This window comes from Tenrec ecaudatus, chromosome 18 (genome assembly GCF_050624435.1).
Source record: "Tenrec ecaudatus isolate mTenEca1 chromosome 18, mTenEca1.hap1, whole genome shotgun sequence".
Taxonomy (NCBI): domain Eukaryota; kingdom Metazoa; phylum Chordata; class Mammalia; order Afrosoricida; family Tenrecidae; genus Tenrec; species Tenrec ecaudatus.
Genome location: NC_134547.1, coordinates 28,922,362 through 28,937,477, shown reverse-complemented (window position 1 = coordinate 28,937,477; position 15,116 = coordinate 28,922,362). Strand labels below are relative to the sequence as shown.

The 15,116-nt window shown below is 57.9% G+C and overlaps 1 protein-coding gene across 1 annotated transcript; it reads right to left on the bottom strand.

Moving 5' to 3' along the window:
- Positions 1–290: 290 nt before the first annotated feature.
- On the bottom strand, positions 291–14,745 carry SLC7A10 (solute carrier family 7 member 10). Its single transcript, XM_075536690.1, has 11 exons — positions 14,586–14,745; positions 6,163–6,367; positions 3,764–3,915; positions 3,261–3,386; positions 3,017–3,170; positions 2,280–2,403; positions 2,096–2,199; positions 1,664–1,760; positions 1,385–1,534; positions 594–771; positions 291–421 (listed from the first exon to the last, which is right to left on the bottom strand). Exons 1-11 carry the CDS (start codon positions 14,734–14,736, stop codon positions 291–293), a joined length of 1,572 nt encoding a protein of 523 aa, XP_075392805.1. The 5' UTR covers positions 14,737–14,745.
- Between the last annotated feature and the right edge of the window lie 371 nt (positions 14,746–15,116).

Below are 15,116 nucleotides of genomic sequence, written 5' to 3'. Positions count from 1 at the left end.
TGCACCATGTGGGCCCTGAGCTTGGCCTCCTCAGCCCTATTGGCACCCGCCAGGGATTCTGAGGGGCACATGTGACCAAATAGTCCTGCTTTATTTGCGGACCGTTTCGGGAAAGGTTAGCAGGGCGCTGCTAAGACGAGACCCAGTCCATAGCTTCGGGCTTCCTTCGGACGAGCGTCTAAAATGGGATCTTCTGTTTTTCCAGGAAGAAAAAACAAAGTTTTTGCAAAAAGACCCCAATAAAGGATATGTAAACAGAAACAGCTGCTGCTTCAGTCTCCACAGGCATCTCAGTGTGTCTTCCGGGGCCTGTCTGAGGTGGGCAGTGCGGACGGCAGGCATGGTCCATTTTCCTCCTCCTCCGGGGGGCCCTGGGGGTAGACCACAAAACACAGCTCCTGGCCCCAGCGTGTCATGGACTCTAAGGAGAGATGGACAGGTGGACGGTGAGGCCTGCCTGCGCAGGACAGTGGCAGCCCCACCACGGGACACTGGCTCGAAGATGAGCTGCTCCCTGTGCAGGCCACGCCCCCGGCAGGGCCACATCTCAGGGAGATACGTGAGGGGTGGGCCCCGGTGGACAGCCTGCTCACCTGTGAGTCTGTGCAAACACTTTGGTTTGCTCCTCCAAAATGCCCCCAGGAAGAAAACGGGCACCCCCGTGAGGATGATGATGACCCCGACGCCGCACACCATGGGCTCCGAGATGAAGCTGAACACCAACAGGAACGCCCAGAAGACCAAGTACGCCACCGGGACCAGGAGGTTCACCTGGGGGAGAGCTGGCGTGAGCAGTGAGCGGCGAAGGAGCCCTCCCACTGCAGTCCCACCCTGCAGGGGCTCTGAAGGGTGACCGCCCCCCAGCCTCTGGGGGCCAGTTCAGGGAATGGTCAGTCTGTTAGACTCTCAGGATTTGCCCGAAGCTCCAGCCACTCTGAGGCACACAGTGGGGGCGGGGGGGGGGGTAAGTGTGGGGAGTGGGGACTTAGCTGAAGGTCAGTTCTGTTGAGCTGTTTCAATTTCCAGCACTTAGCAGCTCTTGGGTGCAAGCTTTTAGCTCATTGCCCTTCGTTTGTTTCCTGCTCTGTGGAATCCTGGGTCGACCTCATTTCAACGGCAAATCCCAAACCAGATCCCCGGCCACTGAGCCAATTTTGACTCACAGTCGCCCTGGACCATCAATCTTTGTGGGACTGGATGGCTTCATCTTTCCCGAGTGCAGCTGCTGGGTTTTAAACAGAGCCGTGTGCCTAGTGGCTCAATTCCTAGCTCCCGTGCCACCTAGGAAGTGTTACAATCACTGCCTTGTGAGGAGGAACTCTGTTGGTAGTGGTGAAGCCCCAGCAGAGTGGGAAAGGTGGGCAGTCCTCGGACCCGGCCTCACCTTGATGGGTCTGTGGAGGGCTGGCCGCCTCCAGCGCAGTACAAGCAGACCCAGGATGGTGACGCCGTAGCAGAGGTAGTTGATGAAGGATACGTAATTGATGAGGGTGTATGTGTCTCCCACAAGCATGATGACCGCCGTGGCCCCACACTGGGGGAGAGACGATAGGTCTGAGGACTGGCCTCCTGCTGCCTCTGGCCCTCCTTGCAGGCTGCATTACCCCACCTTCCCATCATCCCCCAAACCACAACCCCTGCTCAGGCTGCTGGCCTGACTTACACAGACCAGGAGGGCGGGGATGGGGGTACAGCGCTGGACATGGATCATGGCCAGCAGGCTGGGCAGGTGTCCCTCCCGGGCTCCAGAGAAGCAGAGTCTGCGGGAGGGGTCAGAGATGGTGGAGGCTGTCAGCCCAGCCCCAGACACCAGCTCCGGACATGACGTCACCTTGAGCCTTCAATCACCTCTTCTTTCCAGCTACAGGGACAAGTCGTCCTACTGGGTGCCGCCCCCATCCTGCTGCCTTTACCTCTGATCTGGGACCAGACATTCGGTGGTGGACAGTTCCCCTTCCCAGTCTCATCTGGTCCCCAGTTGGCACCACTTCCCCTGCTCTGTGCCCCCGTCCTGCTGGAGCACACCAGCCTGCCCGCCCTCCTCCCCTCACGCTCCCCTCCCCCCCCCCCCCCCCCCCGCTCCATGCTCAGGCACCTGGAGGAGGTGAACAGGTAACCGTTGATCCCTCCAAATGTGGAAAGAGCCACGGAGGCTGGCATGACCCAGGAGAAGTAGCCCAGCAGCTTCTCCCCGAAGGTCTGATGGCAGAAAAGAGAGGCCGTGAGGTGTGTGGCCCGGGCTCGAGTGGGGGCCCAGGAGCCCAAGGCTCCCCACTCACCACAGCCACGGCATTGGAGGACAGCAGCTCCTGGGGGGACATGGCCGTGAAGTAGGCCACGTTGGTGAATGTGTACACAAAGGTGACCAGGGGGATGGAGATGAAGATGGCTCGAGGTAGGTTCCTGTGGGCAGTCGTTGAAGGGCCTAGTGTCAGCTCTGAGGGGGCGGACAGAGCTAAGTGGCTATGTGTTTCTGCCTCCTTTGTCTGCTGGAAGCCTGGGCGGGGTGGGGTGGGGGGGCAGGAAGGCAGGGGACACTGGCCACCGCTGGCAGCCTCACCCACTCTGGCCTGGGCACAGTGGGGGGTTTACTATCTGCTTAGGACAAGCAAAGTGCACCCAGACCTCATCCCCAGGGAGCCTTCCCTGTACTCGCCAACATGCCCCCTGCTCCCGCCCCACGGTGGTCCTGTAGCTGTACTTGTCTACTGTCCAGACCTCCGCTGAGCAGCCTGTGATGTCACCGGCTGTATTGTAGGGACCCCCCTGTGTACCCAGGGTGGCTTTTGGTCAAGTGAAAACTACTAGTATGCTTTATTTACAGCAAGGGCACCCAGTTCCTAATGCCCATTTGTGAGGCCCGGTGAGGGGACTCACCTGGACACTGGCAGGTGGGGCCACAGAGGGAGCGATCGCTGGCTGAGGATACTGCGTCCAGCCCACCCAGGACTTGTAGCCTATAGCCCTCACTGGACAGCCTGCTCCTGGCCATCAGGTCCCACTCCACCCTACTCACTTCCGAGGGTCCACCAGCTCCTCGGTGACGTAGTTCAGGAAGTTCCAACCGCTGAAGGCAAAGGAGCCCTGGAGGAATGCCAGGGCCAGGTGACCCACAGAAGGTGTCATCCAGAAGGAGAAGGCATTGCTGGGCCTCAGCTCCTCAAAGTGCCCTGGAAAGGGGGCAGAGGTCAAAAGTTAGCACCCCCATCCTCCCACCCCCCTGAGTCCTATGTGTATACTGATCCCATCGTAGTCACTACCTTGGAAGATCTGGACGAAGCCCACGCCAATGATGAGCGAGAGGGCCAGCAGCTTCCCGCCTGTGAAGATGTCTTGGATGCGCGTGGCCCAGCGCACGCTGGAGCTGTTCACCCACGTCAGCAGCACTGGGGAGGGATTGGATGCTGGTGCAGGGGGTAGGGGGGCAGGGGCATCCAAGGCCAAGACCCCTCAGTGTGTGCCACTGTCAAAGCCAGCCCAGGCTGCCGAAGGGGCAAACCCAGCTCAACAGTGTCTGTCAAGTTGATTCCAACTCACTTCGACCCTGTGAGACAGAGTAGAACCATCCCTTTGGGTTTCAGAAGCTGCAGTCTTTATGGAAGCAGAAAGCCTCATCTTTTGCAGAACAGCTGGTGGATTTGAACTGCTGACTTTGCGGTTAGCAGCCCAACTAACTACCAGGCCCCCTAAGAAAAGGGTAGAATACCCCAAACCCAGAGGCTGGGTGTGGGACCACCCCTGCTTGGGAGGTGGGGGCACTCACTCAGGCAGGCCATGGAGAGCATGCGAGAGGCGGTGGAGGACGGGATGCAGTTGGGGAACACGGGCTGCAGCACGTAGTTGGAGAAGGTCATGGAGATGACGGCCAGGCTGGTGGGGTACATGATGAGGACGGCGCTCCAGAGCAGCAGGAAGCTGGGCAAAGGGGTGAGCGAGGCCCCAGTGGGACGGCCATCCTGGCTCCCTCCTGGGCGGGGCGGGCATGCTGCTCAGAACAGGCTGCTGGGAGGAAGTCCAGGAAGGTGGGCGCACCTTCTCACGATCTCAGCCGGGAAAGCTAACACACCCACGTGACTGAGGGCTACCCTCGGGCCTGCGATCTCAGAACCAAGCGCTTTGCTGACGCTGGCCTAGCCCGCTTGGCTGCAGGCTGTACCCTGGGCTGGGCGGGCTACTTCCTTCAGTCCCTCTGTGGCCTCACCTGCAGGTGGCCAGAATGGGCTGTTTGGAGCTCCTAATGGAGACCTTTACTTCTGGGTGCAGGGACCAGAGAAGAGCCACCTCCTTGATCACGCTGGGAGTGAGCCTGCTTCTGCTCACCTTGCGCCTCTGCCTGGTGCCCAGATGTAGGGTTCCCTGTGTTCCAGGCTGGCAGCCAGAGCTGCTCCCCGGGACTCTGCCTCCATCTGTCCTTGGGGTGGGCATATAAGGTCTGGCCAGCACTGGAGGGTCAGGACTGTCTCCACACAGGTGGCCTCTGCTGGGTTTCCCCCACCCCTCCGCTGGCCTGCCCCCCTTAGTAGGGGGTTGAATCAAGCCCCCTCAAAAAGACATGTTTGATGTCCACACCCCTGGGCCTGGGACCTGGCTTGGAAACACGGTTTCCTTCTTGGCCTCACTCAAAACAACTCCCTTCTATTGACTCACAGTGACCCTCTAGGACAGTAGAACTGTCCCCTGTGTGTTTCCAAGACTAAAGCTTTATGGGAGCAGAAAGCCTCATCTCCCGCCCAAGGAGCGGCTGGTGGTTTGGAACTGCTGACTTTGTGTTCAGCAGTCCAATGTGTACCCACTAATCTGCCAAGACTCCTTTTGTGGTCAGTTAAATGCTGGCATGGATGTCCTTAAGGAGAAGCTATGGACACGGAGTCACAGGGCGAAAACAGCACATGCACTTATGGTTGAGGCCAGGGAGTGCTGGGAAATGCCCAAGGCTTCAGTGGCTGAAAGAAACAAGGGAAGAGGTTCCCCCAGAGCCCAGGGAGAGAGCAAGGTCCTGCGAGGCCCTGAATCAAGATGAACATCTTCCAGAAGCACAGGAAAGATGCTTCTGTCCTGTAAAGCCACCCACTTGCCTGAGGAATCTAAGCCCCTTCTTCCCCTGGGTCCTGGCCTGGACCTCATCCCCTGCTAGCACACTCCTCCACCGCCTCTCGGTACTGGGGTATTCCATGGGCCCCCTTTTCCCACCCACCTCTCAATTCCCGCTGAGAGAAGCCTTCTCAGGGAGAGCCCCTTGGTCTGGGCAGCCTCAGGATGAAGTAGGCATGACCCTCTTGTGCCCTGTTACCATCATGCCTTCTAATACTGGATCCCAGGCCCTCAGCATCATTCCACTGGGCAACTGGAACCCCTTCCAGGCTCCCAGGACCCTTTGGAAGCCCCAACATCTGCCCACAGGTCTGAGTGACTCTAGTTGTAAATACACCCTGCTCATCCAGGCCACCAGGCCTCTGTCTAGCCAGTCTAGAATGAGTCTGCCCTTCCTCCGTACCTTGAGGCCCGAGTGGCTTCCCCTGGGCTGCACTCTGTTCTCTGGGCTGCAGGGCTGCTGCCTTTCACACACACTGAGCCAAGACTCTCTAGGTCTTAGCCATGCCTGTGTGGCCACCATGTCTGAATGACTTTGTCCCTATTCTGGACAGAGGGATGTTTATCATGGAGTCCTAGCCCTCAGCTTGCAGGAGGTACTGAATTGGTGTTGCCCAAGGAATAAAGGAGTGTTGCGGGGTGGGGGTGGGGGGCTACTTAAAGGAGAATTCGTACAGGGGTCTTACGGGAATATCATGCCCCCTGCATATATGACACAACTCATTGCCATTATTATTTCCCCATTTCCCTCCAACCTCCCCTACCATTTACCCCCAAGAAACTATGAATTCAGTTACCGTCTATCAAGACTCCAACCCACTGCCAGAGCAATTTCCAGAAGTAAGGACCTTCTGGCCCAGGACCACAGGGTGGGGAGTGGGGCTTAGAGGGGCAGAATGTGTGGGGGTGTGGGCATTGGTGCCATCCCCTGGTTCTGGAAGCCTGCCAAGCCCTTCTCTTCACCCATCCTCTTTGATGGGGGAAGCAGCAGTACAAACCAAGGCCCAGAGCCCAGCTGGTCATCCCATCCTTGAGAAGCTGCCCCCTGCTCAGCTGGTGCCCCACACTCACCCAGCCAGGCCCCCGAAGATCTCTGTGACATAAGCGTAGTCCCCACCGGACTTGGGGATGGCGACTCCCAGCTCAGCGTAGCACAGCGAGCCCAGGGCTGTGATGCCCCCACCCAGGACCCAGACGAAGAGGGCCAGGCCCACGGAGCCCGAGTGCTCCAAGACACCCTTGGGGGAGATGAAGATGCCCGAGCCGATGATGTTCCCTGTGGGCGGAGAGAGGGACCCGTCAGGCTTGGGTCCCCTGGGTGGCCCAGACTTCTCTGTCGGGGCTGTGGATGCTTCAGGAGCTCAGGCTGCTCCTGAGGAGGGTGGGCCTTGACGTGTGTGGATGCCTCTCCCCCTTCCCTCTCCCACCAAACTGTCCTTGCAAACCTAATAAATCCCACAATGAGTTTACCAACTACCAAACCCACTAAGATCCACAGTGAGTTTACCCCCACGTACCTGGTCCATTCAGCGGGACTTCCCTGCCAGAGACGGGTCCAATCTGAGCCACTCTGCCCCATACACCCACAGGGTACTGCAAGCACACTGAGCCTGCTCTGTCCCCTGAAGAGTGGCTGGGTCACTGCTGAGCATCCCAGCTGGACCAGACTCTGCCCCTTGCCCCAGCCTCCTGGCTCTCCAGCCTTTATTCAGCCTAAGGAAGGCCCTGGCCATGCCATTCTCCTATCTCGATGGCCGGAGTCCAGCCCTCTTGGACTGCTTTGGGTTTGGCCCTCTCCTCCTTGCCCCGCATGGTAGTCCCTGAGCCTGCTCTGCATTTTACCCTCTACCCTCCTCCTCAGGCCCCAGGGGTCCTCTCTGACTGAGAACCCAGGTTTCTGACCCTGACCCCAAAGCCACTTTGTTTCCTAGTATAATGACGATGTCCCGAGCCCTGGGCAAGCGGCAGGAGGAAGAGGGAGAAACAAGGGTAAGTTTTCAGGGCTGGGGGCTGGTAGAAAAGGCCTGACTGGGTGCAGATGGCTGCAAGCAGGGCTTACCGAGCCCGGGAAGACTTCTGGAAACACGGCCGCTGGGCCCCTTCTCACCGCCTCCTGCAAGGCCCTGCCTGTTCACCCTCCCACCGCATTACGGGCTAACCATGGAGGGAGATGAAAGGGATGCATAAAGCCCTCTGCTCAGCCTCCAGATGTGCTGCGTTGCTGTGTACAGTGTCTTCTCAGTACTCCACTCCCTCGTCCCACCCTGATGGCCGCCGAGTTGATTCCCACTCAGAGAGACCCTAGAGGGTATGGCAGAACTGCTCCTCAGGGCTTCAGAGATTGAAATTCTTTATGGGAGCAGACAGCCTCATCATTCTCCCCAAGAGTGCCTGGTGGATTTGAACCACTGGCCTTGCAGTTAGCAGCCCAATGCGTAACCCACGGGGCCACCAAGGCTCCCTCGGTGACATAGTAGTTGCTCTGTAAGTATCTGTTGATTAAACTACCACACCAATGGATTTGGTTCTGGCTCACGGTGACCCTGCATTTGTCAGTGTGAACTGTGCTCCTTGGGGGCACCAAGGGCGTGCTCGTTCTTCAGATGTTGATTGCAGGTCTTTCTTCTGGGGCACCTCCGATTGGCCTTGAACCACCAATTTCTGGGCTAGTGGTTGATCGAGGTGCTGTTGTCACCTCCCAGGGACATGACTAAAGGAATCCAACGTGGCATCAATGAGGTGACTTGCAGGGCCCACTTCCTCATCTGTGAACTATGGGGCAACAGTCCCACCTGGCCTTTCAAGAGGGGACTGCCAGGGACCGAGGGATGGCAAGCACCCCAGACTCAGGTACAAGTGGAATTGAAGGGTGGAAGGCTGGCCCAGGTGTCTGGGAGCGGGTAGGGCTGATGTCCTTTGTTTTCTGACATACTGAGAAATGCTCTGTTGTGCCTTGACTCCAGAGCTGGTTCCTGGGAGGAGCTTCCTTGCAGTTGGGGTAAAAGGGCGGGGAGTGCCCTGCACCCTTCTGAAGTGTTCCTGGAGTTTGTACTAGGCCCTAAGAAGAAATCACCCCTAATCCCATAGACCACATAGACCAGTCAAGTCTGCTGAGGCCTTGAAGCAGGGTCGCCCCCCGCTGGGGGGTCTGGGCAGGGTGATGGCAGTCTCACAGGCAGGGCTGGATGAGGAAGCTGCAGTGGCTACCAGTCTGCACGCACCCCTGCCCCCACCCCAGGCGACACAGCGTTCCTGTCTGGACGACCTTGGCACCGCACTTGGTTTTCTGCTCACATCCCAGGAGACCTAAATACAAGCCAGATAAGAAGCAAGGCGCTCCGGCCCCACCCTGAGGTCAACTGTGAGGAGAGGGGCTATGCCTACATGGACTCGGGTGGGGCGGGGGTGGGGGCCAGGGCCTGGGTGGGCCCTTGGGTTTCTAAAGGGCCTTTGAGTCTGCTCTATCCGGTGGGCAGAGCCTCTGTTCTCAGGACCTGGCGGAGCAGAATTTGCCAAATGCCAGTGAGGTTGGATGCCAGCGGGGGCTGGGTGGCCTTGGAAGGATCTGGGCACCTTCAGGAAGGGAGCACACAGGGTCCTGCGCCACCTGCCCTGCGGGGACCCCAGCCCTTGGTACAGTTCAGCCTGCAGGGATCCATTGAGCATGGTCCCTGGGCAGCCACAGCTGGCACGTGGTCCTCCCCACTGGGGTCATTACTGACCTGTGTCCAGTGGCTGGAGACTCCGCTCTAGGGGTAGGGGCCGGTATTGAGGGGGCATGTGGCCTCTGGCTCCAGGAGTCAGGACCTCTCCTTAAATAGCTCCCAGGACTGGGGTTTGAGAAGAGTGCTTGCATTTCAGAGACCCTTAGGCACCTCTTGTTCTGGACCTGAAAGCCATGGGGACAGCTGTGGGCCAGCTTGGCCTTCAGGGCTCCTGCTCTGAAGGAAGAGAAATGGTAGGGGCTCCAGCCAGACAGGGGGTGGGGGTGGGGTGGCGGCTGCGGCGGGGAGACTGGGAGATACTGCTGGGTGTCCAGGTGGTGTCTGAAAGCGCAGAAACCATCTCTGAGCCCCACCCCCAGCTCCACACCCCTCCACCCAGAGGGTCTGGGCCCCTGTGGTCTGTGCAGAAGCTCTGGGCAGGTTGGGGGCTATGGGTGCCTGCCACCAGAAGCTCTCCTTGCCGTCTCCCGTGGCCTGCCCTCCCCTCAGCCTAAGGGCAGTTTCGATCACTTTAAGAAGTGGGGCCTGATGGGGCTTACTGGGCTCTGCAGGCAGGAAGAAAGGACCATTGTTCCGGGCACGCTGACCTACTTCTGGGAGGCAGCGCACACCAGGGAGGTCGCAGGGTGCACCACTGAGGTCATGTCTGTGAACACACCACCTGCCTGCCTGGCGCGTGTGCGTGCGTGCGTGTGTGTGTGTGTGTGTGTGTGTGTGTGTGTAGTGAAGGGGCTGACTTGGGGAGGGAGCAGGAGGGTCCTGTGAGGTCACACTGCTGGGCAATGAACTCTTCCCCATTCAGGAGCTGGCTGTGTGAACCCGGTCTGGTGCTGCCTCTCTGGGCCTGTTTCCCCATCTGCCAGGTGGGGTCATTGGACTCGGGGGAAGCATCTGTGAAGGAGAAGGACAGCACGGGGTCTGCTTGACCCCCCTGAATACAGTGTCTCCCAAGTCCACTGCCTCTCTGAGGTCTTGTCCTGGCTACTAAAATGGTCCCCTGGCCCATTTCCAGGGGACAGCCAGGAGGCATTTTCTTTTTGTGCCCCAGTGGATCCTGCATCCCAGAGAGGAGAGAGTGTGCCTGGCCTGTTGGGATGTGGTCCCAGCCCTGTTGTGGGTGTGTTCCAGTAGACCTGGCCGTAGTGGGGCTTCCTGCTGCTGTGGCGACACACTACCCTCAGGGAAAGAGACCCTGGGGCTCTGGGACTGGCTAGAGCTTGGTCTTGGACTGGGCTTCTTCCCTTGCACTGTGCCCTCAGCTTAGTTGATGACTGGAAAGTGGGCCCAAGGTTTGGGGGGTCCTGGGCAGAGGTGCTGACAAGTTGAGAACTGCCAGACCTAAGGTGAAACCCAGACCCTCAGGCCAGGAGCCTCATCCTTGGATAAGCCCCTCAGCCTTCCTGAGGCTTCTTTGTAAAGCTGGTGCACAGTGCATAGGGTTGGGAGGTAACTGTGCTACACAGTCTCGGAGCCCGCGGAGGGGCCCTCTTACGCTCACCTTCGTGAGAGAAGACAATGAGGATGTCTCATCTGGTCTCTGAAGGCCTGCACTTGTCACCTCTCTCTGAGAACTGGGTGAAGCCTATCCCCCTGTCCCCTTGAACACAGGAGCATCCTGGGGAGGGGCACGTCAGGCACCCCTCTGGCATCAACCCAGGGCATTGCTGGGGCATTGCCAGGTCCAGGGTGAGGGGCTTTGGGTGAGAGAGGAGCAGGCTTGGAGAGTCCCCTCTGTCTGGTTGTTCAGCCTGCCTGGCCTGCCGGGACTTGGGTGAGACTTGGGCAGCCCCAGCAGAGTGCAGTCTCCCAGAGGCATCTTGTCCAAATCATGGTGAGCTCCCTGATGCTGAATCCCCAGTCAGCCCCAGACCTCATGCTAAGTGACTCACAGGAAGCAGTTGGCACCTCATCACCAGCATCTCCCCTCTTCTGGGCTTCCTCCCTCCTAACCCCATGGCAACACCTTCTATGGTCCCTTAGCTGGCTATGGTCACCCTGACTTCTCAGCACTGGGCACCCAGGGCTCAGTCCTACGACTCACTGCTTAATATACTTACTTGCACCCTGGCTGTTCTTGCCCAATATCCTGGTTTAAATATAATGCAGACATTTGTAACCCCAAATTTATACCCCTACCTAGTTACAGACCTTTCCACTAAACTCAACCTGCATACCCAGCAACCACCACAACCAAGCCCATTGTTGTCAGGCCCATCCCCCCTCAGTGGTCCATGAGGACAGAGGGGAACTGGCCCACAGGTTTCTCAGGCTGTCAATCTCCAAGGACACAGACTGCCTCCTCTTTCTCTTGTGGCGTAGTTGGTGGGTTCAAACTACCAACCTTCTGCTTCACAGCTGAGTGCTTAACCACTGTACCGCCAAGGTACCTTATCTCCAACGAACTACTGAACAGAGATACTCACTGCCACCCAGTCAATTCTTTCTCATCACTACCCTATTCCCCCGTGGAGTGGTGGGTAGGTTTGAACTGCTGACCCATTGGTTTGCCATCAATGCCAAAACCACAATGCCACCATTTCACATTTGACGTGTTCAAAATTGAGTTCTTGGCTTCCACAGGCTTCCCCCCAACCTGCCCCTCTCAAAGTCATCCCCCAATCAATCAATACATAGCAAACCATCCTCCCAGCTGCTCAGGCTAAGACCTTGACTCTTCTTTGGCCACACTCACATCCAGTCCATCCCCCACCATCCTGGGCTCTAGCTTCCAAACTCATGGGGGACATCAGGGCTCATTGTCTTTTGCCCAGGTGACTGTAGAAGCCTCCTGGCTGGGCTGCCCTGGTCCCCACAACCTCTTCACCAGATGAACCCATGCAGATGTAAGTCTCATCAATCCTATCCCGTCCCTCTTCAGCTAAAAATGCTCCAGGCTCCCATTTTAATCCCTGTTGTATCTCCAACAGGAGCCCTGGTGGCATAGGGGTTCTTCATTGGACGATGATCCACAAGATGAGGATACCACCAGTTGTTCTGGAGGGAGAATGACGGGGCTTTATGGAGCAGGGCAGTTCTGTCCTGTCGATGGGGCTTTATGGAACAGGGCGGTTCTATCCTGCTCTATAAGGTCTTGGTGAATTGGCATCGACTCAATTGATGGCAGTGAGTTTGGTTTTGTGTCTTCAGTTCCTAGGACAGTGCCTGGCACACCTTAAACTCAAACTCCCTGCCATCAAGTCAACTCTACTCATAGTGACCTTGGAATACAAGGTAGAACTGCCCTGTGGGTTTCCAAGAGTGTAGCTATTTATGGGAGTAGAAAGCCACATATTTTCCCATGGAGCGGCTGGTGGATTTGAATTGCCCACCTTATGATTAGCATCCCGCTGAATTATCACTATGACATCAGGGAGCATAGTATAAGCTCAGTAGATATTGGTTAAGTAGAAGAATGATCCTGTCCAGTGCTTTTGGCTGATGTGGCCCTGGTCCCCAGAACACAGGTTCGGACCCTCTGTTTCCTAATCTGTGAACTGGGGCCACAGTGAGACTTGGAGACACTCTAATACAGGAGTATGTCTCCTGGGACTCAGCACAGAGGGGCAGGGGCGCTAGGGGGTTCATCCTCTGAGCAGTCCTGCTGCCTCCAGTCCTAGAGACCACAGCAAAGGCCCTGGTCAGGGGGACCAGAGCAGGATTAGCTCCTGAGAAGATGGGCTCATGACCCAGACCCCTGGATCCCTGACCTACAAACCTTGGGTGAACCGGGTACTAGAGTCAAGTGCAGAGAGGAGTGAGACGGGGCCAAGGAGTGAGCAGAGTCAGGTGGAACTCCCCTCTGCTGGGGCCTGAGCATGTCCCTTCCCCGGGTGTCAAATGAGGGAGTGAGCTGGCCAAGATGCCCATATCAGAAACCCAGACTCTGCGTGCACAGCCTCCCGGGACTCCTCTGTCCACCTGTTTGCCCACAGTGGGTGTGGGGCTCAGGAAACCTAGCTCTATCCCAACCTCCCTGAAGGCTTAGAATCTGGTCCCCGTTGGCCCAACACCAGGATGAAGAGCAACGTGGCTCAGATCCAAGTCCAAACCATGCTCTCAACCCAAGGCCCACCATTGTCACAGTGTCACTCACTGGCGGACCCCAGTTTCTACGTCAGTAAAATGGGTACAGAGAGCCCCACCTTGAACATGGGAGGCTAGGTTGCCAATGCAGTGTACTGAAAGGTGTAGTGCAGTGCAAAGAATGTGATGCTATTTGCCCTCCCTGATCCCCATCGTGACTAGCTCTATTCTCTCTCGTTTGTCCCCTCTAGTGGCTCCTTGCAGCAGCCAGATGGAACTGTCCTACACTCATTGTAGGTGAAGTCACCCTCCTGTGCCTGGCCATGCCACTCCTCCCCCTCCTTGAGTCCGAGGTGGCTGTGGGGTAGCGGGTGAGTGAAGGACAGGATCTCCTGGGGTCTCTGTTTGGACGCTGCTGCACTCCCACTGGCTGGGGAAGGGGAAGCCTGGTCCGATTAAAGCCTGTCATCCATCTCCTAGGGCACAGGGAACAGAACAGCCCCTCCCAGGAAGGGCACAGAGGCACTTGATAGGGTCACAATACAGATGCAGCTTAGCCTAGTTCCCAAGGAGTCAGTGTTTGTGACCTGGGACACCCCGACACCACCACCACCAACAAAAAGCTTCAGACTCACTGTCAATTCTGACTCAAAGTGACCCTGTAGGATGGGGCAGAATTGCACCTTGAGTTTCTGAGACTTTCAATCTTTACTTGAGTAGAAAGCCTCATCTCTCTCCAGTAGAGCTGGTGGTTTGGAACTGCTAATCTTGTGGTTAGCAGCCCAGTGCAAACCCACTAAGCCATGGGGCTCCTGTGACCTGGGAAAGGGAGAAAAATCCAACCACCCCTCTTTCCTAGCCCTCTGGCCACTAGATCTTCATGCAGGACAAACAGATCCATTCACAGGTGGAGAAGCTGGGTCAGAGCGAAAGGTCAGAGGGCTGGGATCCCTGCCCAGGAACACTGACCTCCTGGCAGGCCTGATCTGCTCACCCCAGCTCTGGTCTCCCCCAGCCACTGACTGATTGGTCCCTCCCCCTGTCATGCTGCTACCACACTGCAGTGGTGACATACTCTGAACCTGCTTCTACTGTGGGCTGACCTACACTTCCTGGTTTTAAAGAACATGACACCTAGCATCCAGAAGAGGCTCTGTGGGTGCCACAGCCCAGAACATGGGATCCCTGCACAGGGTGCCTGCCTGCACAACCCCACCACACAAGGCTCGGGCTCTCAAGTGCCAGACCAGTATTTCCGTTACACAGAATACAAACCTGAGTACCAAAGCCCAAAACTCAAAAACACACTGCCGCCCAGTTGTTTCTGAATTGTGGGTTTCCAGGGCTCTACAGGAGTAGAAAGCCTCATCTCAATCGTGTGACCCTGTAGGGCAGGATAGAACTAGCCCCATGGATTTCTGAAAGTCACGTGGTTATCCCACAGAGCATGCTGGTGGACTTGAACTGCTGACCTTGTGGTTAAGCAGCCCAACTCAAGTTAAGTCTGGAGAGGGTGAAGGCCATGAGAGATACCTGCACCTTACTCTCCAGGTTAGAAAAAGTTCAGGGCGACTGGGGAGCGGTGGCGGGGAGAGGTGGGGGGGGGGCACAGAGAGTCTTGTGAGCTCTTGGTGGGCCCTGCCTTGACTGTCAGAGCGCCATCAGAGAAGGGTCGCCTTAGGGACGCCGGTGTCCCTTGCTAGTGGTCTCAAGCGTCCAGCCCCCGCCACCTCGGTCCCCGCTCACCGATGATGATGGTGCAGGCGCTCACCAGCCCGATCTCCTTCTTGAGCGCCACCCGCTCCGAGGCGCCCGGGCCTGGCCCCCGGCCGGGGGAGGGTGAGGGCGCACGGACAGAGTTCCCGCGCGCGCTCGGCTGCTGCGTGTGGCCGGCCATGTCGTTGTCCTGCCGCGTCCCCGCTCCCAGTGCTGTCCTGTCGTCCGGCCGGCCGCCAGTCCGTCCGTCAGTCAGTTTGTGCGTGAGCAGACCTCGCTGTTCCGACAGCGCCTACAGGCGGGCGCATGCGCTGGCGCGGGGCCCGGGCCCCCAGCCCTGGGCGGCTTGGGGCCCCCTGGAGGGGCGGAAGGAGGGTTGGCAGGCAGCCCCCTTCCCCACCCCCTCCTTCAAAGGGAACAGCCCCCCACCTCCGTCCCTCCCCAGCCCCACCTGCTTCCCTCCCTCCTCCCCCACTACCCAGTCCAGGCCAGCGAAGGAGAAAGGACTTGGGGTAGATTTAGGAAGAACTTCCAATTGGAGTAAGCAGAGAAGGGGTCCCC